The following is a 23,078-nucleotide window of genomic DNA, read 5'->3' on the forward strand; positions in this document are numbered from 1 at the left end:
AACTGTCATGCTCCAGCCAGAGGGCAGTGTCCCCATGCACACATCTGTAGCAATCAATTTATTTATTTGTATAATAGAAATATGTAAGCAAGTCCAAAGACTATTATGATTTATAATTGCATAATTGGTCTGAATACCCGGTCATTAATTAGGGCATCTAGAACTGGTAGACTTGATCATATCCATTGTTCAGCTGGGACTGCTTGGTATCCCAGCAGTGTGCAGATTGGCATATTGACTTTGAAATGTATGTTGGCTGTCTTTTCTTTGTTCTTGTGCATGATGTTGATTAGTTTTGGATAGGACTAGTGCCAGTTGAAACATTTACATCAAATTCAGTTTTAATTTCTGTTTCTTGCTTCCTGTATCAGTAAGTTGCAGGAGAGGGGAATAGTAATTTGGGGAATAATATAAACTAAGCTACTCTTTCTGTAGCTTACATGGGTTTCTGATCAAGAAGTCACAAACTAGTGTCAGATTTTTCTTGGATGAATTTAATAAAGTTGGATATTGTGCAGTGTGCAAACCTCTAACACCTAACACAATTACGGCCAGCGTTCAGATTAACATTAGCCATGGGAATGTTGTCACCTCTTTCTAATGACAGTTTGTTGCCATGCAAGTTCAGGGTCCCAGATCTTCATACCAGGAGTACTGTGGAAGTAGACTTAAGGGTTGTTTCACCTTCCCCAGTATAATCGCATGTCACTAAAAACAAAAGTGGTAGTGACCAATGTTTGAGTGATCCCTGTACAGTAGTCTCATACGGGTCTTCCAAAAAAAAAAAGAGAAAAAGGATATGGGATTTACTTATCACCTTCTCTTTTTTTCTATATGCCTTTTCCCTCTGGGAAAATAAAGATTATTGTAGTCATTTTAATTAAACCTATGACTAAAAACTCACTGAAGTTTCTCTACATAGATTAGCTAAAACCAAATTGACTTTAATATTAATGAGCTTTTTAAAAAATATTTATTGCCTTCAGGCTCGTGAGACGAGTGGATCGCATGGAGCATTCCATAGGCAGTATTGTTTCCAAGATTGATGCGGTTATTGTAAAGCTCGAAGCAATGGAGAGGTCCAAACTGAAAAGGAGAGATGTTCTGGGGAGGCTTCTGGATGGAGTTACTGAGGTGAGAAACTCATTCTAATCTGATTGAACACTAACTAGACAGTAGTCTGGGACAAGTTAGAAGATGAACTTTTCCCACAAGAACTTCTCTTCTCTACCACTTCTGCAGTGGGACTACAGTGATTTGCAATAACAGAGTGGTAAACACTTCAGTGGAGCCAGGACAATGACTATCATGCTCTTTTTGTATTATTCAGAAGCTCTTGATCATAGTTTGAGTGGAGACTAACTGCATAATGAATCGGCATGTAGTCTTGTGAAGGTTCTCCTCTACCATGCTGATAGCCCTGGTATGAAAACCTGAATGGAACTATGTTGCTTAGTAAGACAGTAAGTAAGATATTTAGTACTTGGGTATTTAGGAAGACAGTGCGTTTACCGTTTCTTCAGATGATACAGTGCTTGCTTTAGTGCAGGGATGTCCAAATTTAGAGCAGCCAGGGGCTGCATGCCACGGGTCATGAGCCCCAGGCTATGCAGTGGGCAGGCTATATGCTGCAAGGGCACAGGTGGGCAATTATTTGGGCTAGAGAGCTACAGGGGGTTTTGGTGAGGTGTTGCAGGCCAAGTCAGCAACCTGCCCCCCACTTAACTCCTCCCACCTCCCCCGCCCACAACAGCTCAGAAAAACTCCCTCAGTGGTAGATTACTAGACCTGAGAACAGATTTCATCCTGGCCCCAGCCCTGCACTATCAATACCCAGGAGCCCCAGCCCCAGGGTCTCTATGGAGACTGGCCTGGGACCCCCGTGGGCAGGGCATGCTCAGGTATGCGGGTGGGATCGGGCTGCAGGCAAGTGGGAAACAGCATCTGGGAGCAGGATTGGTGGGCAGGGCTGGAATCGGGGCAGTGCTGCAGGGCTGGGCCCCACCAAGGCAGAGCCGCAGTGTGATCCCCATACCCCCGCCTGCAGAACCAGTGCCTATTTCAGGGACGTGTGGCCAGCAGATCATGCCCTGCCCCCACCTGCCTGTCCCATTCCCAAATGCCACTCCTTGCCTGCCCATGGCCCCAGCCCCTCCACCTGGCCAAGTACACCCTGTGTGTGCAGGTCTCAACTGGTCTCCATGGAGACCCCACCTGCCCACTGTCTGGCACTCCTGGTGGTGGGTGTGGGGTGGATGGGCTGGGAAGCCTGGGCAGCGGAGTTTGGCATCAGTGGCAATACTAGTGGCAGCAGCTGGAAGGAGCTGCCACTGCACCACCCCAACCCTACTGCACACCCAGGGGTGGTGAGAGCAGCCATACGCACCACAGCCCAGGCTGCCCCCCGTGCCTGGGCCGGGTGGGCCCAAGGGACCCGATGGGCTGTATTTGGTGTGGGCCAGATAAAATTGCTTGGTGGGCTGGATCTGTCCCGTGGGCTGTATTTTGTCCATCCCTGTGCTGGGGCCACTGACTCCTCCAGACTGCATGAAACTGTCCTGAGACATGAGTCTGTCCCCCCACCACTGTCACCACCATGTCAGTAGCACTCCCTCTGCCCCATTCCCTAGGTAGGTAGCAAGATCATCAGGCCTCCCACCATGCTGCCTGATTCCAGAGATCCCAGCTGCTGCAGCAGCCAGAGCAATGAAAGGGAAGTGGTGGCTGAGTATGAGCCCCATGGGCCACACATTAACTCGTCTTGAGCCCAATGTGGCCTGTGGGCCACTGGTTGGACAGGTCTAGTTTAGTACAAAGCCACCTCAGAGACCATGATTATTAATTCATCATGGCATCTTCTCCTTCCCACATACTCTTAGTATTTTTGCAACTAAGATCTCTCCTTTTTCGTATGGGTTGCATGGTAACTTCGTCCATCTATTTTTTACTTTTTTTCTTGGTGAATGATGACAAAGTTGTAAGTTTTATAATGGTACAGTATTTTTTTTCACAAATCAAGGCAGTAAGAGCATTAGAGACATGCTGTTGGGGAGAAAAAATCATTTACTGGAATAATTTTATTTCTTTCTTGGACTGTTCATAAGGTTGTTTTTTATTATTTATTTATTTATTTATCAAACACTTATCAAGCTACTTGGATGTATTTGGTAGCTGTGTTGGTCTGAGACAAAGCTACTTCACACCTTCTATCTGATTGTGCTCACAATGGGGCTCTGAAGATTCCCTGAGTTTGTATCTTCTACATGTTTAGGATGAAAGATTAGGACGTGACAATGAAATCCACAGGGAACAGCTGGAGCGGCTAGTGCGAGAGGAACTGGAGCGTTGGGAGTCAGATGACACAGCATCCCAGATGAGCCACCGTTTGGGAACACCACTTGGACTGACCAGCCAGCCTCGCTCAAAGAATTCCCGTCCATCTTCCTCACAGTCAGATGGTGTTGACGGGGGAGGGGGAGGAGGAAATGGTGGAGGTAACATCCATGTGTAGTATTTCTTGTCTATAGATTCTTAACATTTCAGTCTGGTGTTACAACAGCAAATATGCTATTGGCATGTGTTTCTCCAAAACGGTGATAATCACTGTAAACAAACATTAAAGGAAAGCTCCAGTGATTTGCGGTGTGTATATGTACATGAACGAAAGAATTGTACAATGGCAAGGAGAGAGAGATTATATAATCTGTTAGGTTATTTCTATTGTATGGCCTAAAATCCTTGGATTGCGCAGTATGATTTTAGGAGACTGGGCAAAGGTGAACTTGTGCTTCCCTGACTCTAAACCTATTCTATCTCAAGATGGTCTCTGTGTTTAATTCAGAGGATTCTATTATAGGCTCTGAATTTACACTAGGTACCAGTGGTTTCAAAGTAATGGTGCATCAGCTGGAGGTTAGAAAGTCATAAGGATCTCTCTCACAATCACTAAGTCAGCAGTAACAAGAAAAGTGTGGGGAGCTGGAACCACACCATCAGTGCTACAAAGATAACTAAGCCTATGGCCAGCTATGTTAGCTTTAAGGCCACCAGCAGTTTTAAGCAGAAGTGGCTGTGCTCTAGGGCTTGTGCCATATGATTCTTGAAATTAGCTACTGGTGTTTTCCTATCTTCATTTAATTTATTGAGGTAACGTCTCTTATGACTGCTATCTTAAGGCTGTGGTTTAGCAGGGACTAACTTTGCATATGTAAAGTAGAACCAAAAAAATCTCTTTTTCCCATCAGGAAATATTGGAAATTAAAGAGTCGCTGTGCCACAGCCTTTTTTCAAAGTTTGGTTGATTTTTTTTTTTTTTGATTTTTTTTTTTTAATATATCTGATACAATAATTATGAAGTATAGACCAGGCATTTGTAGTTAGACAAATTCCATATTTTTCCCCACATTCTGAAGTTTTCCTCGATGTTCTAGTATTTAAATTGATTTTAAATGAAAGTTTCCCATATATATGAGACAGGAGGAGGCATATTTCGTTCATAAATGGACTTACTTTTTTATGAAGCAGAGGGTTATGCAGTAGACCTTCCTGTAGTATTTTAAAAGGTGGCTGTCTGAGGGAATGGCCTTTTTACCCAGCTGATTTGCTGATTATTTTTTTTGTGTCTTCATACTTGGCTTTTTAGGGCCAAATTTTCTAATGTAGACCTGAACTCCCCTTCCACGACTGAGCCTGCAATTGTCCATGTACTTTCTACAACTAATTATATGCAGGCACTAGGTAAACATACAGCAGGTTGAAAAACAAAGAGTTCACAAGTGGTATTTCAAACAATTTCAGCCATTCTATGGACTACATGGAAAATAACAACAGTTGTTAAGGAAAATGTTGACGTCTTGAAAGTTGTAGCCAGTTTAGTAAGTATTTGTGCCAGTTGTTATTCAAGTGCATGTTTAGCTACTTCATTTTACATTTACCAAACTTGCATGTTCTGCCATTGGACATTTCTTCAGTAATATTTTTTTCATGATGAGTTTCACTGCTTCTCTATATATCTGCAGACTTTTGTATAACAAGCACTTGCTAGCACACAACATGCTGGGCTTACTGAGATGGCAGTAGGCTTCTAAAGCAGTAACAGTACTGGAAAAAAAAAGATTTTGGTTCCCTATAAAAAAATAAATAAATTCAGAAGCAAAATACATAGAACTTTAAATAGTAATCCTGGATACAGTGGATCATGGAGTCTTACTGCAGGTCCCTGTTGCCTTCTACCTGGAGACTAAACTAGGTTAAGAGAAGATAGAAAACTACATATTTAAATGAAGAATATATGTTTGCAAGTGTAGTGATTTGTAATGAATATAAAAATGTCTATCAGAAGATAAATAGCACTTATTTAAGCTAGTGATTTTCATATTGTGTAATACAGCACTTGCTTCTTGTAATTAAGTGTCTTTAATTTTTATGGGGATATTGTTTTGACATAGGAGTAAATGTAGATATGCATACATGCATACTTCATAGATTCCTAAATGTAGGAATGCCTGCACTTGCATTGTTCTTAAGATAGTACCTAAAACTCATTCCCTGTGATCAAAGGACCTGACAAAACACAGTTAATTCCAGAGTTGTCTTTTTATACATTAAAGTTCACTGGACATTGAATGTACCAAAATGTACTTGGATGAAGTGGGGAGCAGAAGGAGCCATTTTAATCCTGGGACTTGGAATTTCTCAAATCTATGAGTTAAGACAAGAACTAGTAGAAAGGTTTCATGTCCCATGTAACTCTCTCTGTAAAACTTCATAAAAACTTTCCTATTCAACATGGAAACAAAATCAAGACCTTTGAAAAAGAGAGCGAGAGAGCTTTCCTGCACTCTGGAGTGGCCAACAGCCCAGTAGGTAGGGTCCTCAGCTGAAATGTCAAAGACTTGAACCTGGATTTCCCTCATCCTGACAAGAAATATCTGACTCTTAAGAGAAGCCTTTAGTGACAAAAGCTTCATCGAAACAGATACTCTGATGAAGAAGTTTCTGTCTGGATTAATTAGTATTTTTCTGCAAAAGCTAATTTTTGCTAAATTGCTCTAGTCAAGACCAGCCAGTGCCAAACGAACAATAAATCAGTGCATACGAGCATCTGGTGTACTGGTACACAGAGCCTTTTTCCTGTATTAGAAGTTAGGTTATGTTACGGGTGTAATTCGTGGTTCAGTTGGCTGATTTGAAGTTTAATGTAGTGATATTTTTTTTTTACAAGTTTTATTAAAATATGAGTTGGTTTATTGTCCAGTATGCCAGAAATGCCAGGTCCAGTATTATACATAGCATGTATTTAATGCTCAAAATCAGTCGTCTAGCAACATGATCTACATTCGCAGGAAAGAGGTATCTTGTGTTCAGTTTAAATTTCTTCTGCACATCTAATACAAAGGTAAGAGAGAATCATGGTACTATATTGCAGATGTAAGAGGAAACTGCATTATGGGTGTTTGTATTTGTTACTGAGGTCTGTCTTTTTTAAAAAAAAATCACTATATCAGTATGGCTTTAAATAAATGTATATCAAAGTTATACCTTTTTAAACTGTAATATCAATTGCAAAGCTTTTCTTGTTTTGTAGTGTATGTTAATTATGAAAATCAAAATGTTTGCATTCATAGCTATACTTGTTCATATATACTTGTGTAATGTGTCGTTACTTTAATAACAAACTTCATTTTGAAGTGCAATAAGTTTTCATGGGGTACCCGTGTATGTTGACAATGTGCCATGCAGTAAATGCATGGTAACTTGACAAACGTTTTATACATTTTTATGATTTTTTTTCTTTTGATTTTAATTTTAGATTCTTGTGTATCTCTCTTTCCTCCTAGAAGAAAGGTTTTTATCTATGGTAAAGAATGTAAAGTCTTTGTTTTTATATTTGATCTTTTTAGGAAGATGTTAATTATGCAGGTCTTCCCCAGAGATCAAAGATTTGTTGGTCTGTAATACTGAGCACTTTACTTCCTAATAAAGATTTTATAAAATGTAAAACTAATAACGTATATCGAGTCGTGTTATGGACCAAAAAAAAGAGCTGCAGTTTCAATTGGCTGTGGCATTGTGCATATCTGGTTGCCTGGGGCGCAAGGGCAGCAACTTCCAGTTGCCACCTGCTGGCAGCTGCGCCATCGCGATGCATCTGCAAAGCTGTTTTTTCATCTTCCAAGTCAGCCCTCAGGGTGGTTACCCCATTTGCACCATCTTAGTTAGTTAGTCAGTAGCCTATATACTTCATATTTACATCTGTATATATACATGTGTAGGTCTGTTTTCAGATAACTGCTTGAACAGATTGCTGCTAATGCAGGTAACGTAGAGTAGGTCTTTATCCGGTCATCGTAGTGCCTCAGAGTTGCTTCTTAGTTTACACTTTTCCTCTATGCTGCTTTGTCATTGTAATGGATTGGGTTGTGGGCAGTCTAGCCTAGTGGTTAAGCCACCAGAGGCCAGAGACAAATATAGCATCTGAAACGGACCTAATCCTGGGTCAGGAAAGAGATACCAAATGACCAGAGTCAGGGGAAATCCAGGAGCAAGGTGTGAATCACAAGCTCTGTGAATTCAGGACTTGGAGGCTGAACCCCCACATAAAAGGAAAATCCAGAGTCCAGAGCAAGTTGGGTCAGGAAACCAGGACTATTAGATGTCAGAGGCTTGTCAGGATAGACGGTCAGTGGGAATTGTTGGCTGGCCTGGAGTCTGTTGCCACAGCTGGCACTAAATGGGGAAGCTGCTCACCCAGCAGCCAATCAGGAGGCCAAAATAGGAGCCAGCTGGAGTCATTACCTATTAGGGTGGCCAATTAAAGCCCCAGGCCCCTGTTTCCCCTACCACAGATGTATGCCTTTCATAGCAAGATTTAGAGCATTAGGAAACTCTAGGCCTAAAGTGCAAGCTCTGCTATCTCTATGCATATAAGACTTGGAATTGCTGTAGCTCAGCATTAGGCCCCACTAAAGAAAACTGAACACATTACCTTTAATAATCAAAATGTTTACTGAATTATGTTCTTTGTAGCTTTTACAATAAACACATGCCACTCTGAAAATATTTAGTGTTACTAAAGGTTTTTTAACACAGTGGAGTTAAGATAATTTCTTCAGGAAGCGGAGTTTCACATATGCAATTGTCAGGAAAATTAATGTCATGCATATAAGAGCCACGTAATTCTTCCACATGCCCCAAGCTGTCACTTCGATGCCTTGTATTTTCAGATACTCTTCTCCGGTGCATCTAGTAAATAAAAACTGAGGTTTAGAAAGTTAACCCTTTGCTAAACATCTGTAACTGAAGAGTTAATTTGCCAGTTTTCACAGCTCTGCTGAAAAAGGCTATTGCTGAACACACAAGAAAAGAACTGTGACAATATAAATTAATCTATTTAAGAAAAAATAGATAATTTAAACCTCATGTTTAACACTGAAATTGAATTTCAATATTCAGTTCTGATTAGCTTGAATAAATACCAGCTTTTGTGATACTTCTGCCCATTGATCATGTTAGTATTTCAGCATACCCACTGTGGGGGAAAGTAAACCTTTAACTCCAGAAAGTGTGTGGAAAAATAAGAATACATTAGCTAACTACAGTTCAGTAGAATACCTGACCTAAAGGAAACTCCTCTTTCCAATCTTCTTTGCTAACAGGTTGTATGAAAAAACTTTCACAAAATAGAATTTTAGCTATGTAATGAGAAATTTGCTATGGATACAAGAGCCACAGAACTGATTCTCACAGTCCCTTTTGCCAAATAAGAGGTCAGTTGAATTCCTAATACAGAAGAAGTTGTCATGTCTAAAGTGAGATTTTTTTCATCTGATCCTGCTTTCTTTTAGAAGCTTCTTTGCTCATTAATCAATAACATATTAGTGCTTCCTGGCCAAGCACATGAACTTTACAGGTCATCCAAAGATGTTGCTGTAGACTCCAAATCTTATCCTTCTGCTCAAGTCACCAAAGGAGTTCTCTCAAAACTGTAGAAATACTCCAGGAACTGATTTGTAACACTAAGAGAACAAATCAATATCCTGTATTAACATTAAGACAACTGTGTGTCTAAGTCATCCTCTGCAAGAAAGAAAAACTCCTGCTTTGTGTTTTGGCCATTACTACCAGAGTGGACTGAGGGTAAAGAGAGACTGATAACAGAGTGTAAAGTATTAGGAAAGACCTTTTTAATGCTGTTGCACAGCAGCTCTTTCTGTTTGTTACTATTGGGATAAAGTGAGCAGTGAAATGCAGAAGTGGAGTGGAAAGGGTAAACACTCAGTTTTAAATATTATTTGTACTGGAATAATTGGCAAAAATAGAAATTTCCTCCCCTGCATAGTAAGAGCTGTGTGGAAACCAATCTAATAATACCTTCGTACCAAAAAAGGATACTGGTAGTGGAGATGGCACTGAGTCTCCCCATCCCGCTCTGTCCTCTCACACCAGGTCCTGCCCACTAAGGTGCAGAGGCCCCTGGAAGGAAGGCAGCAGGGTAGGGAACTCTGAGCCCCACAGTGGGCAGCCTGCATCCTCCCCTGCCCTCCATGGGCTCTACCTGGCTCTTGCTTCAGCTGTGCTGCCCATGAGGGAGTGGGGGCATTAGGCTCCGCGCTTTGCTCTGGCTGCAGCAGCCACCACCACCTTCCGCACATGGCAGCCAAGGCTTAGGTGCTGCTGACCAGCTGTGACTGATTACTGTGGAGCAGGAAGGCAGAATGCAGGTGCTGGGTCCCATAACCCTGGCAGCTGGGGGCCCCCTCTGGCAGGGCAGGGGGCTACAGGTTGGGAGTCAGGGGCACTAACGGTTAGTGGGGTGGGGGGCTGTGGGTTGGAAGTGAGGGTCACTAGTAGGGCCAGGGGGCTCTGGGTCAGGAGTGAAGGGCACCAGCAGGGTCCCTGGTGGGGACGAGGGGATGGGAGGAAGCAGGGGTTGTGGGTTGGGAGTGAGGGGCACCAGCAGGGCTTGGGGGATGGGGGCTGTGGCTTGGGAGTGAAGGGCAATGGCATGGGCAGGGCACAGGCATATCAAGGCTGCTCAGCGCCACAAAGCAGTGAGGTAGATGGATGCAGCTGGGTCCGTGTCCTGGTGAATGAGGGGCCCAGGGGGAGCTCTGATTTTCCATGATAAAAAATAAAATAATGAAATCAAATGCCAAAATATATAGGTATTTAGAATTTACTTTATTATAATGATTGAGGTGCTGGTAGGCTTCCAAATGGCTTTAAATTTGTAAATGTATCAATAAAACATTGTGGCCACCTGGTACCTATATACATAGTGGTATTTCATTTTAATCGCAGAAAAAAATGGATTCAGCGTTTTTAATCAGACAATTTTAGATTTTTTTTTTTATCAGGGAAAACCCAGAACCCTGCTGATTGCCCTATATATACTCTAGCATCCCTTTGTTCTGGGTGCTTTACAAACAAAGGCAGTTCTTGCTCCAGAGAGTTGTCTGTTTTCCTTTGCATCTGAAATGTGAGTTCAGCTAGATTAATGAATGAATTTTCCTAATTTGAGTTTTTTCAGTGTATCAAAATGAATGGAGAATCTCTGCAGAACAATTCTCTTCCAATGCCCAGGCTGATAAATAGGTGTTTCTGGTCTGCATGGAACCTAATTCATCATTACTGCAAGAGCAAGGTAGGTTTCTTGTCTGCCTAGCAAGATTTGAAGTGATTTCTGGGACCACAAAGAGCTAGTAGGGGGACTTTCTCTCTTCTGAATCCTTTATGTGAACTGTTTAGAAAATTACTAGAAAATGGAGCAATTTCTTCTCTGCCCAGGATGTGTTTCCTATTGCTGTGAAGAAGCTCTGGTTTTCAAGAACAGCTATTAAACTATTTTCCAATGACTATGGGTCTTGCTACACGTTACACTATGAGCCACACAAATGTTGATTGGTGTTAGTGCTAGTTCAAATCTGGAGCAGTCAATTCAGGCCAGCAGGGGCCTGGAGGACTGAAAGATAAGAATCACACCCCCGCCTATTCCGGGCTTCCCTCCTGCCCCACAGGGCTTTCCCCAGGTGGCTTACTTGTGGTTGCCCACACACTGTCTGTCCTGAGGAAGCAGGCATGAAAGGGTTAAAAGGCCTGCCTGGACACTGCCTGGCTGCTGCTCTTCTCTGGGCTGAGCTGGCTCAGAGAACAGCAGCAACAGCTAGCTGGTGCCCTATCTGTTCTCTCAAATAATGGTTAACCTGCTGTTCTCTCTCTCTCTTTTCCCCAGCATAGTGTGGAATCAGAAAAAATATATGCTTTAAACTTTGATTATTTTAGTTATAAGATGACATAACCGCTTTGTGGAGAATTGCTGGCTCTGTATAGTAGAACAGATAAGAGAAAGTGTTTGTTCTTTGTAACTCCTCTGCAACTGCTTCGCTCACCGCGGCCTTGAAGACAGCAAAAAAGTATGTACAAATCTAATTTCCAGGTGCAAGGAGGTTTGTGAACTAACCTCACCTCCCCCATTAGTTCCCATCCTGATTACAGCAAAGAAATAATGAAATAATATTATAGCCACTTTTCATGCTAATTTCACTATATGATCACGTGAGTTGTAAGCAACTGTTAAAAAGTATATAAGCCTCCTGATTTTGCTCTTGGGGGGGGGACCCCTTCCAAGTGCTTGGGAAATCCATGTCACTTTGGAATCACCCCTACAGCTGTAGTTTCTTTTGAATAAAAGCTTCTGCTGACCTGACCCAAAAGTATGCTGCGTGTGTTTCCACGACAATTCCTGGTGCCGTGACTCAGATCCAGAACACAGGCTGAGGAAGGAGGACCGCAGACTGCCCCCCCCCCCCCGAATCCCGAGATGCCAAACTTGAGAGGTAAGAGACCTAATTCAAAATCTCTATTGGGGTTTCGGAGGAGGACTGCCTGTAGGCTTCCAAACTGGCCGTGGTAACTGGATCTGAACCTTGTTAAAACAGGTCAGTCTGAACCTTACTGCCGGCTAAAATTTTCTGTCTGGTAAAGGATCCCATTTTGTGTCTGGTAACGTACGTTTTATTTAGGGAGAAACTGTTTGAGGCACCTTCATCCAACAGCACATCGGGCTTGTAGTTAATTAACTAAGGCGGTGTGTGGGAAGAGGTCTGGCTGACTGAATGAATGTGCGTGTGTGTGTATTTAAAAATATGAGCCACTGACCAGGTCTGAGACTACAGTTGGGTTCGGCCGCCCCAATTCTGCCTGACAGGGCAGTTTTGAAAGCAAGGGGGCCCAACTGGAACCTCGTGACGTAGTGGACAGGACTTCCGAGTGATTTTGTCTTTTTCTATCTGGCTATTGAATAAATGTGTGTGTGTGCATTTAGAAAAATGAGCCACTGACCAGGTCTGGGACTAAGGCTGGGTCTAGCCGCCCCGATTCTGCCTAAAAAGGTAGCGTCGAAAGCAAGGGGGCCTAGCTGAAACCTCGTGACCCAGTGGACAGGGTGTCTGAGTGATTTTGTCTTTTCCAAACCCCTTTTCCCAGTAGCTTCTACCGAAAGCAGGAGTGAAAGGATCCTTCTTGTGTTTCCCTCCCAATTTCCATTTTATGAGCCGGTGTCGGGTCAGAAGCCTTTTGTCTGGGCAGTGAAAAACTGCGGGGCAAGGCACTAAGCGGCCCGGACATCCTAAATAAGCCTCTCCTACGTCTCCCTGTGTGACTGAAAATGGGAACAAGTCAGTCTAAACAAGTTCCTGTCCCCTCTAAGGGGACTCCGGCGTACTTTATATACACACACTATTCTCCCGAGGCTTGCAAGTACCTGGATAAGTGGAACTGGTATACTAAGGATGATCCTGTGAAGCATTTTCCACAGGAAGGAACATTTGATCAGGATAAAATAGTGTACTTAAGAGGGGCTTTAGAGTCCCGTGGATCCAAAACACCACAAAACCAGTGGGACGCGTTCTTTTTTGATACGATAAAATGTCCAAAAGGCGGACAGAATCTCAAACTAGGAGCCTAAAAGACTCTCACGAAAAATAAAAGCAGCAGTTAAAAGCTGTTCGGGAGAAACTGGCTGCTCCCCCAAATTACATGCTGGCCACCGCTCCGATGTGTCCAGCATTGCCCGGGGCGCCCCCACCACCGGAGCCAGCAGAGGATATCCTTGACCTTTGTTCGAACCCTGCTCTCCTGGGACTCCCACATCAGCAACAACCGGTTCAACATCAGGCTGCAGCCCAGGCTAGTGACCCATTAGCTGAAGCTCCTTCAGTAAATCCATCCACGGAGCTTAATAGTCTGGACTCATCCACCATATCTGCCACTCAATCATCACCAGTGTGGCAATTTACTCCTGGGTCACAACCCACCACAGGTGTATTTAGAAGAATGGGAATAGGCATGGAAAGATCTCCCATCAATCTGAGATCCCGAACTGCACAAGTTTACCCCCTAAGACAAATGCCAGGCATTGGCACCGATGGACAAAATATAGTAACTGTGCATGCACCCTGGACTCCAGGTGATCTCTACAATTTAACTCAAAAGTTCCCAAAAATCAGGGAAGACCCAGAAAAATTTCAGGAAGAATTGCAGACTGTTATAAATTGTTATAATCCAACATGGGCTGACATTAATCAGCTCATGAGATCCATTTTGCCCAAGGAAACTATGCTGTGTCTGTACACTGCCTGTACTTGGCCAGATCAAAACCCAGGGATTGGCCAAGACTTTATTAACAAGAGAAATGCTTTGGTTCAGGCAGTTCTCACAATTTGCCCAAAAAAGGCAGACTGGACCAAAATAAATACCTGTAAACAAAACAAAAATGAACACCCCAGTGACTATTTAGAACGCCTCAAACAGGCATTTAAACGATACTCAGGAATGGATAACCCAGTCGGAAATGCTAAACAAGCAATAGTGGCAGCATTTATCCCTAAAATTGCTGAGAAAATTCAAACAGTAATTATTGGCTGGGAAACTAAAGATTTGACTGAAGTCCTTGCTGCGGCTAACCATTTTCATAACAAATTGGAACGGTCTAAAGACAATGCCGAGTTTAAGTTAATGGCCTTACAGATTTCTCAGTTGCAGGGTCCAGGTAGAGGAAGGGGACGAGGACGGGGAAGGGGAGGCCCGGGTAGATTCAGGGGAAGAGATAGATCCTTGAGCCCACAAAACCTAGGCTATGGGAACCAATGTCATTATTGCAAGCAAGAAGGACATTGGAAATCAGAATGCCCCAACCGCCCTGGCCAAGGACCCAGACCCCAGCCCCCACCTCCACTTCCTGTCAATTTTCCCAGTGTTGAATAGGACAGCCTGAGGGACAGTGACATCATCGCTCCTTTGCTTGCTACTGACCAATCTGGTCCGTTTGTTAAATGCCTTATTTCTGATAAACCTGTCTCCTGTCTTGTTGACACCGGAGCGTCCCGCTCCATACTAAAGGCTGCTGAGTTTCCTTTTCTACCTTATTCTCCTAAAACTATAAATGCTGTCGGTATAGGCGGACAACCTATCCCACATCCCGTCTCTGAACCTGTCTCCATCTCTATTGGCCCTTTGTCTGAAAATCATGCCTTTCTTCTTAGCCCCTGTGCACCTGTCAACCTTCTTGATAAGGATTTGCTATATAAACTGGGATGCATGATTTATTGTAGCCCAGATGGTATTTACCTTGAGATACCGGAACATAGGGAAACCGAGCTTGTGGCTTTGCTAACCCAGGAGTACTCTGATCCTGACACTTCCTACTTGCAACAGGAACTGTTGGCACGAGTACCTCCACGGCTGTGGTCCACCCATGCGAATGAAGTGGGGCACATGCTGAGTGCTGAACCAGTGCGTATCATCTTGAACCCTGCCAAGCCACTTCCTCGTGTCCCACAGTACCCCATCTCAAAGGAAGCTGAGGAAGGGATCAAGCCTGTCGTTTCCTCGCTCCTTGAGCAAGGGATTATTTTCCCAATACGCTCCCCTTGCAACACACCTATCCTACCTGTCAAAAAACCTGATAAAGATACGTATCGCTTTGTGCAAGATCTTCAAGCTGTAAATGCCGCTGTTTTACCCGCTTTCCCCGTGGTCCCTAACCCTGCCATTATTCTTTCCTATATCCCTTCAGATGCTACATATTTCACAATAGTGGACCTTTGTTCTGCTTTTTTCTCTATCCCCGTTCATAAGGATAGTCAGTATCTGTTTACATTTACTTATCAGGGATTTCAATATACCTGGACAAGACTCCCTCAGGGATATACAGAGTCCCCAACTCTGTTTTCCCAGATCCTAAAAAAGGATTTAGATCCTATCATGTTCAAAGGGGGGTCCACCCTTGTTCAATATGTTGATGATCTATTGTTAGCCTCACCCACTTTGGAGGCCTGTAAACAAGATACTTTGACACTCCTCACAGCTTTAGCTCAGAAAGGCCACAAGGCCTCAAAATCTAAATTGCAGCTCTACAAGTCTAAGGTACATTATTTAGGGCATGGTATCTCAGCAGGAAAACGACACCTTTCCCCTAATAGAGTTAAAGCTATCCTCAACATTCCCAAACCTATGACTAAAAAACAGATGAGGGGATTCTTAGGTGCAATGGGTTATTGTAGACAGTGGATCCTGGGTTATGCTGCTTTTACAAAACCCTTACAAGCATTCACTCATGATACCACCCTGGAACCCCTCCCTTGGACTCCTAAAGCCGAACAAGCATTTGTGGCCCTTAAGCCAGCCCTCACTCTTGCTCCCGCTCTTGGACTTCCTAATTATAAGAAACCCTTTACCTTGTTTTGTCATAAACGGAAAAAAATCGCTTTAGGAGTACTCACTCAGCTGCATGGTAAAAAGCATCGCCCAATTGCATATTACAGCTCTGCCCTTGATCCCGTAGCTGCGGGACTTCCTTCTTCCCTCCGTTCAGTTACAGCTGCTGCCTTGTTGGTTAAAAAGGCAGATTCTCTAGTTTTGGGACACTCTTTAACCGTTGCAGTTCCACGTGCTGTGATGGCCCTTCTCCTCAAGGGCAAAACTCAGCACATTTCCAATTCCCGTCTTACTAAATATAAAAAACTTCTACTGTCAGCTACAAATATAACCTTAAATCGCTGTTCAATTCTAAATCCTGCGTCACTTCTGCCTATTGCCTCTGATGGTGAGCCTCATGATTGTCTGTCTATCACAACCCAATTGTTAACCCCTTGAACTGACCTCAAGGACATTCCTATCCCGAACTCTGACCTTGTTTTGTTTGTTGATGGTTCCTGTCTTAAAAATGATGCAGACAAATTAGTTGCGGAATATACAGTATGCACTCAATATGCTGTTTTAAAAGCCTATTCTTTACCCCAAGCTCCTTCTGCTCAAGTTGCTGAACTCACTGCTTTAACACGTGCTTACATTCTTACAAAAAATCAAACCACAACCATTTATACTGACTCTATGTATGCTTTTGGTGTTGTTCATGATTTTGGACAAATCTAAAAACAAAGAGGGTTCCTCACTTCATCAGGGACCCAAATTAGTCATAGTTGTTATATAAAAGCGATCTTAAAAGCTGTTCAATGGCCTCTTGCTATTGCTATTGTTAAATATAAAGCTCATGAGAAACCCTTTGATGATGTCTCACGAAAAAATGATCTGGCAGACCGTTCTGCCAAAAATGTGGCCCTTTCTGGCCCACAGGCTCCTAACTCTGTTTTTGTTTGTATTTCAGCAGACCAGTCTCCTTTGGCTAGCCTTTCAAGTTTGGCCCTTCTTCAAAATCAGGCCCCCCCGCCCCCTAAAAAATAAATGACTGGCTGCATACAAGATGTTCACTACACCTCGACTCTCTCTGGCGCTCCCCGGATGGCCGCCTGGTGGCGCCTAGAGAGCTTTTGCCACATCTTGCTCGTTTAACCCACTCTGTGGCCCATACGAGCAAAGGAGGAATGATTGCTAAAGTACAAAGAAATTGGTTTGCCCCAAATTTTCCTTCCATGGCACAACAGTACTGTAGCTCCTGTCCAATTTGCTTAGCTCACAACATTGGGCAACGGATAAAAACGACACCCGCAGCCCATCCCCCTCCATGGGGACCGTTTGTAAATCTGCAAATTGATTTTGTGCAGCTACCTAAGTGCTGTTCTTATGAGTACATTCTTGTTATTACTGATGTGTTCTCTGGATGGGTGGAAGCCTACCCATGCGTACATGCTGATTCCATCACTGTAGCAAAGAAATTGCTCAAAGAATTCATCCCTAGATTTGGATTGCCCCTCACAATAGATAGTGACCGCGGCACCCATTTCACAGGACAGATAGTAAAAAACATCTGCCAAGCACTCAACATACAGCAACACCTACACTGTAGTTATCATCCACAATCAAGTGGTGCTGTAGAACGTAAAAACTCTGATTTAAAAACGCGCATTTTGAAGATTTGTGCTGAAACAGGCCTCAAATGGCCTGATGCGCTGCCCATTGCTCTTATGCACATTAAAAACACTGTTAACAGAAAACATGGCCTAACCCCTTATGAAATACTCATGGCACGACCCATGAGGATGCCAGCTACACCACCTGTTGCCCCTCACCAAACAGACCTACAATTAACTGATGAAACTGTACTAAATTATTGCAAGGCATTAATGAAGTATGCCAGGTCTGTTCATTCACAGGTCCAAGAAGCCTTACCTCAACCACCGGATGTTCCCTGTCACAACCTCGAACCAGGGGATTGGATCTACGTAAAGGTCTATCAACGGAAAAACGCACTTCAACCCAGATGGAAAGGACCTTTCCAGGTACTTCTGACCACTAATTCTGCTGTTCGTTGCCAAGGTCACCAAACGTGAACTCACGCCTCGCACTGCAAGAAGGTATCACCTCCATTGGACCCCAAAGCAGCTGTATTCCAACCAAGGTTGGGATCTTTCCCTGAGGCCAAGGACAAAGACCCTCAGGACCTCACTCAGGCAAGTGAGGAGCATCAGGGTGCGAGTGCTAGTAACCTCTCCCCTGAACCCAACACCTCAGCCCAGCCGGATTCATCAGTTAAAAAACAAAGATATAATCTTCGGCCTCGAAGAAAGTGAATGCTCCCATTCGGAAGATCACCACCTCGATCAAGACCAAGAGCCGACATTATCAGTCCTTTAGGTAACCTGAGCCCAGAGGACGAAGAAAGACTTTGGCTTCCATCCTGGGTTTGGCTGGTAGTGTTCTTTTTCTTACTGGTGCTGGTTATGTTTGTTGTTAAGATTCTTTGTCCCTCCTGTATCTAAAAATGGCACTGATATCCTTATATATCACACTTGGGTATCTCAGTATCACCCAAGGGGGGTGGGAGAAAAATTTGTACTTACAGATCTCCCGTATGGTGGCTCAAGCTGGAAATAAAAGTGACTGCTGGATATGCTCTCACAGCCCAGCGCACCTACACCAAGGAATCCCAATGATCGGAGTACCAATATCCCTCCAGCAATGGGGAACAATAAACGGCGGCTTCGTTAGACACTACTCGTTAGCTGCCCATCGGTCCGCTCCTAAAGAATGGAGGGCCACCCCTGCTAACTGGATAATCGCCCCAAGAGTAGAGGCGCCTTTCTGTTACAGATCCAACAACACCGGAGCTTATAATAAAGCCACACCTGTAGGACACTACCCTCATTGCCTAACTACTCTAGATTATAGCCCTAGTAGCACCAGTGGAATCCTGTTGGGTAACGTACCCTCTCTCAATTGTACAGAATTCATGGTCTACAACTTTTCTAAGAAACCTCCTGTTGCTCTCATTGCAAACAGATCGGAATTTTACATTGACTCCAATTTTACTTCTTATAATATATCTCGGTCCAGCAGGATAGCAGCTGAACGTGGTCCGTCCTATACGATGCATATCAATCGAAAGTGCCGGATATGGCACAACACCTGTCGAGATTTGAGTACCCTTTCTGCCCCAGGCCTTTACTGGCTCTGCGGAAACAGGGCTCATAAAATCTTGCCCTGGAATTGGGTGGGGGCATGCACTCTTGGACGTGTTATCCCTGGTTTCAAAATGCATAGTGCGATATATCTCAAACAAATAAAAAATTTCAACCATTACATGGAAAGGGCGGTTAACCCCTTAGCTACCAGAAACACAGGGTTCCATCAATTTATGAAAACCTTCATACCGTGGCTTGGAATAAGAGAATTGGAACTAGCCATAATTAACATTTCAGCCACAATGGAAGCTATGGGAAATGCCACTGCGGATGCAATTCAGGCTCTGCAAGAAGAGATCTCCCAGATCTCACAAGTAACTATACAACACCGCATAGCCCTAGATTACCTATTGGTATCCCAGGGAGGAGTATGTGCCTTAGTAAACTCCACCTGTTGTGTCTATGTCAATCAGGACATGCGAATCGAAACTGACATTCGCAAAATCCGAAATCAGTTAAGGGTCCTACATCAAGTGGCCTCAGAAAATACTGACTGGGGTCTAGAAGAAATGTGGTCTTGGCTAACCTCCTGGCTCCCAGATTTTGGGGCCCTTGGCAAGAAAATCCTGTATGGAATATTGTTTGTCTTGATAGTTCTGATAATGTTTTATGTCTTAGTGCAACTGATCCTCTGCTGCGTGAAAGCCAGCAAGAGAAGCTTTAGCAAGGCAAGAAAACCCACAGCAGAGTCTAGAATAACGGTGTTACAAAAGTGTGAGCAGATTGAAATAAAACATAAAAGGCTGCATGATGAAATAGAGGGGCTCATGAGAATGGAAGTTTAAGGCTAAAGTGAGACTAAATAGTCTCACAGGGGGGGACTGTGGAATCAGAAAAAATATATGCCTTAAACTTTGATTATTTTAGTTATAAGATGACATAACCGCTTTGTGGAGAATTGCTGGCTCTGTATAGGAGAACAGATAAGGGCAAGTGTTTGTTCTTTGTAACTCCTCTGCAACTGCTTCGCTCACCGCAGCCTTGAAAATAGCAAAAAAGTATGTACAAATCTAATTTCCAGGTGCAAGAAGGAGGTTTGTGAACTAACCTCACCTCCCCCATTAGTTCCCATCCTGATTACAGCAGAGAAATAATGAAATAATATTATAGCCGCTTTTCATGCTAATTTCACTATATGATCACGTGAGTTGTAAGCAACTGTTAAAAAGTATATAAGCTTCCTGATTTTGCTCTTGGGGGGGGGACCCCTTCCAAGTGCTTGGGAAATCCATGTCACTTTGGAATCCCCCCTACAGCTGTAGTTTCTTTTGAATAAAAGCTTCTGCTGACCTGACCCAAAAGTATGCTGTGTGTGTTTCCACGACAATAGCTTGAAATAGGTGAAGAAAAGTGTGTACGTTTTAAACTATCTAAAATGAATCCTTAAATAGTTTTGCAGACTGGAAAATGAAGACTGATGTGCACTGATTCATTAAATTAATTCAAAGTTGCAACAGTATCTATTGTTCTGCTAATTTATTTTAGTTAAACATGATCTGCAAAAGAAAAGTTGTCATCTTTTCTTATTTTTGTTGTTCTATCAAAGACCTGTAAAGTTAATTTTTAAGCGTGATTCTAATAGAAGTTAAAAATTCATATCTTATCCTGTTTTAAAATTGCATGATTTGTTGGCTTTTGTTGAAGTTATGCATGACAAAGACATATTGCTTGCTTGTTTAAGAAGCTAATCCATCTTTCTTGTCTTCTAGAGGAGACTTCCAGCAAAACAGAAAAGACAAACTATGATAATCCTAAAGTTAAACTAAATTATTCAGAAAAGAAACCCATAGAAAAATTATCTATATCAGAAAGAAGCAAAAGGAGAGGAAAATGTTTTTCTTTTGAGAAACTTCAAGATAAAATACATAGCAATATGTGCTTTTCTAAAGATGCTTTTTTTGTTAGGTTTCTAGCTTCTCTGGAATAGTGTGAGGTATACACTGGAACATTTCTGAATGTAAAGCTCTTAGTTTTAAAAAAAAGTTTTAAATTGTTCCCTGTACTCAAGTGGTCTGGTAACTGAACTGTGTATTGTCAGTGTTAATAGTGAAAAGCAAAGAAAGAGCAAAGGAAGTGAGCAGATCAATGAGTAGGCTGTTAGCCTGCAGCTCAGGAGATACAGTTTAATTACCTGTTCTGCCACAGATCTCTTATGATCTTGGGCAATTATCTGCAACTAGGAATAATGCTTTTCTTCAAACAAATGCTGTGGTGATGAATATGTTAAAGACTGTGAAGCAGGACTGTGAAGTGTGAAACAGGTCATTCTCCTCTCTGCTTGTTTCTATAATAAGGGGCATTGAGGGAGAGTCAAACAACATCAGATGGATGCTTAAATTAACATCTAATGCAAGCAAGTGAATCAAGCTCAGTGTATCTGCATCTGTTTTATTCCAGACTGCTCTTGAGTCCAGTAGTTCAGATATAACATCACAGACCCATTCGTAGCAGAGGCACCATGGGTAGAGCAAGAAAAATCTCAAATTCAGTTTTCTAGTTTACTTGCCTGTGATGCTTGCAAGCATCTTATTTCTAATAAATGCATACTCACACTGTAAAAGGACTACGACTGAGGCAGCTTAGATTGACTCCAGCCACAGTTGTGTTGTTGTGGCAAAAGTTTAGACCAGTAAATTCGTTAATTTGCAAAGCCTTAAAATAAAAAATAACAAACAAATGAAATCAATAGCTGTTCAAGGGAGAAACCAAACAGATTTATTTAGTTAACAGGTGCTAAATAAATCAAAGAGAACATTAAAAAAAGACCCTATTTGCACAAATCAAAGACAAGGGTGTTTTTTTCATCCCAGTCAATATGGCGAAGAAAGCCTTGTCTTAGAGTACCAGCCCAGGGTAGGCGGCTGCTGTGGCTCCGGCTCCAAAGCTGGAGCTGAATCGCCACCTGCCCTGGTCTGGGGTGACTCATGCGGTAGGGAAGGGGGCACATAGCAGAAGGAGTACAGGGGAGCAGTGAAGATAGTGGGGAAAAGGGAAGCAGGAAAAAACTCTGCCCCTGACCTGGCTGGGCCTGGAGCTGCCACCTCTTCTCCTGCCTGGCCAGGCTGGGCTAGGGCCAGGGCCACCACTACAGCCTGTGGGGGGACAAGCAGCAGAGGGGAGCATATAGTGGGTGGCAGGCAGCAGGGGGGGTTGGGAACAAGTTGGGGGGGGCAGGCATAGGCACAGGGGCAGGTGGCAGGCTTGGGGTAAGGGGGGGATCTGGCTGCCTGCCCCACTACCCCTGCTTTCCTCACCACAGTGGTGAGGGGATAAATTTAAGAATACCCTCCAAAAGTTAGATTTTGTACATGGAAAATTATATTTTAAATATGGTGCTTATTACAATTACTAAATCTGAAAAAAACCAGTCTCCAGAACTGAATATTTTATCTATAATGTTGGCGAAATCTGCACTGAAAACTGTTTAGACCAGCGGTTCCCAATGTAGTGCCCATGGGAGCCATGGCGCCCCCAAGGTTTATTCAGATGTCCACACAGGATTGATCAGATTTATCTAAATACTTTAATCTTTATCGATCTAAATACTTTAATATTCATGTTGGCATCTGCTTTTTGTTTTAAATTTGAATGTGCCCTTGGGCACACAAACGTTGGGAACCCCTGGTTTAGACTAATGTTCAGTTGTAAAATACTATGGCAGTACTTCCACTCTGAAATAGGTTCATGCTGTTTTGGCTGTAGTATGCTAGGCACAGTTTGTTCAATTTGCTGCTGAGAGAGTTTTATGATGAAAACCTATTTTTGGAACATTAAGAATAAAAATAACTTTTCAGGGCTAAACTTGAAACTACAGGTTCATTCCCCTCACGTATTTTAACTGAGCTATTTATTCTATTATTTTTTTCTACCTTTTGGCCCAGTTTTTGGAGCCCAGAAATCCTGTTTGTGCTAATTATTACACATAAGGTGCATCTACACGTGTTGCTATGGAGAAGTTCTTACTGTGCCATGATTTTGTACTTTATTTTGGAAGTACTAAAACACGGCACAATAACAGCCTATACTGCACCACACGTGTGGCGCAGTTATTTTTAGCAGCTACTTCGCCATAGTGACACACTACACCAGGGAGCACGTCAACTACAGCAATGGAGATGCTGGTCACATGTAGACCCCCGGGGATGCTACAGTCTCTGT

The 23,078-nt window shown here is 43.0% G+C and overlaps 2 protein-coding genes across 8 annotated transcripts in view; one reads left to right on the plus strand and one right to left on the minus strand.

The window, feature by feature from the left end:
- PKD2 (polycystin 2, transient receptor potential cation channel) overlaps positions 1-7,009 on the plus strand; it is a 57,077-nt gene extending 50,068 nt beyond the window's left edge. For both annotated transcript variants that reach the window (XM_019488129.2, XM_019488130.2), the window contains 2 exons: positions 987-1,134; positions 3,272-7,009. In XM_019488129.2, the coding sequence (XP_019343674.2) occupies positions 987-1,134; positions 3,272-3,511 (388 nt within the window). In that variant the 3' untranslated portion in view covers positions 3,512-7,009. The remainder of the gene's footprint in view (positions 1-986; positions 1,135-3,271) is intronic.
- Positions 7,010-7,988: 979 nt separating this feature from the next.
- Positions 7,989-23,078, minus strand: part of ABCG2 (ATP binding cassette subfamily G member 2 (Junior blood group)) — a 56,304-nt gene continuing 41,214 nt past the window's right edge. For 4 of the 6 annotated variants that reach the window (XM_019488125.2, XM_019488127.1, XM_014600467.2 and 1 more), the window contains 2 exons: positions 21,472-21,572; positions 7,989-8,244 (listed from right to left, as the gene is read on the minus strand). In XM_019488125.2, the coding sequence (XP_019343670.1) occupies positions 8,097-8,244; positions 21,472-21,572 (249 nt within the window). In that variant the 3' untranslated portion in view covers positions 7,989-8,096. The remainder of the gene's footprint in view (positions 8,245-21,471; positions 21,573-23,078) is intronic. The other 2 variants (XM_019488128.1, XM_019488126.1) reach the window with 1 other exon arrangement.

Source organism: Alligator mississippiensis, chromosome 2, assembly GCF_030867095.1.
Source record: "Alligator mississippiensis isolate rAllMis1 chromosome 2, rAllMis1, whole genome shotgun sequence".
NCBI classification, from domain to species: domain Eukaryota; kingdom Metazoa; phylum Chordata; order Crocodylia; family Alligatoridae; genus Alligator; species Alligator mississippiensis.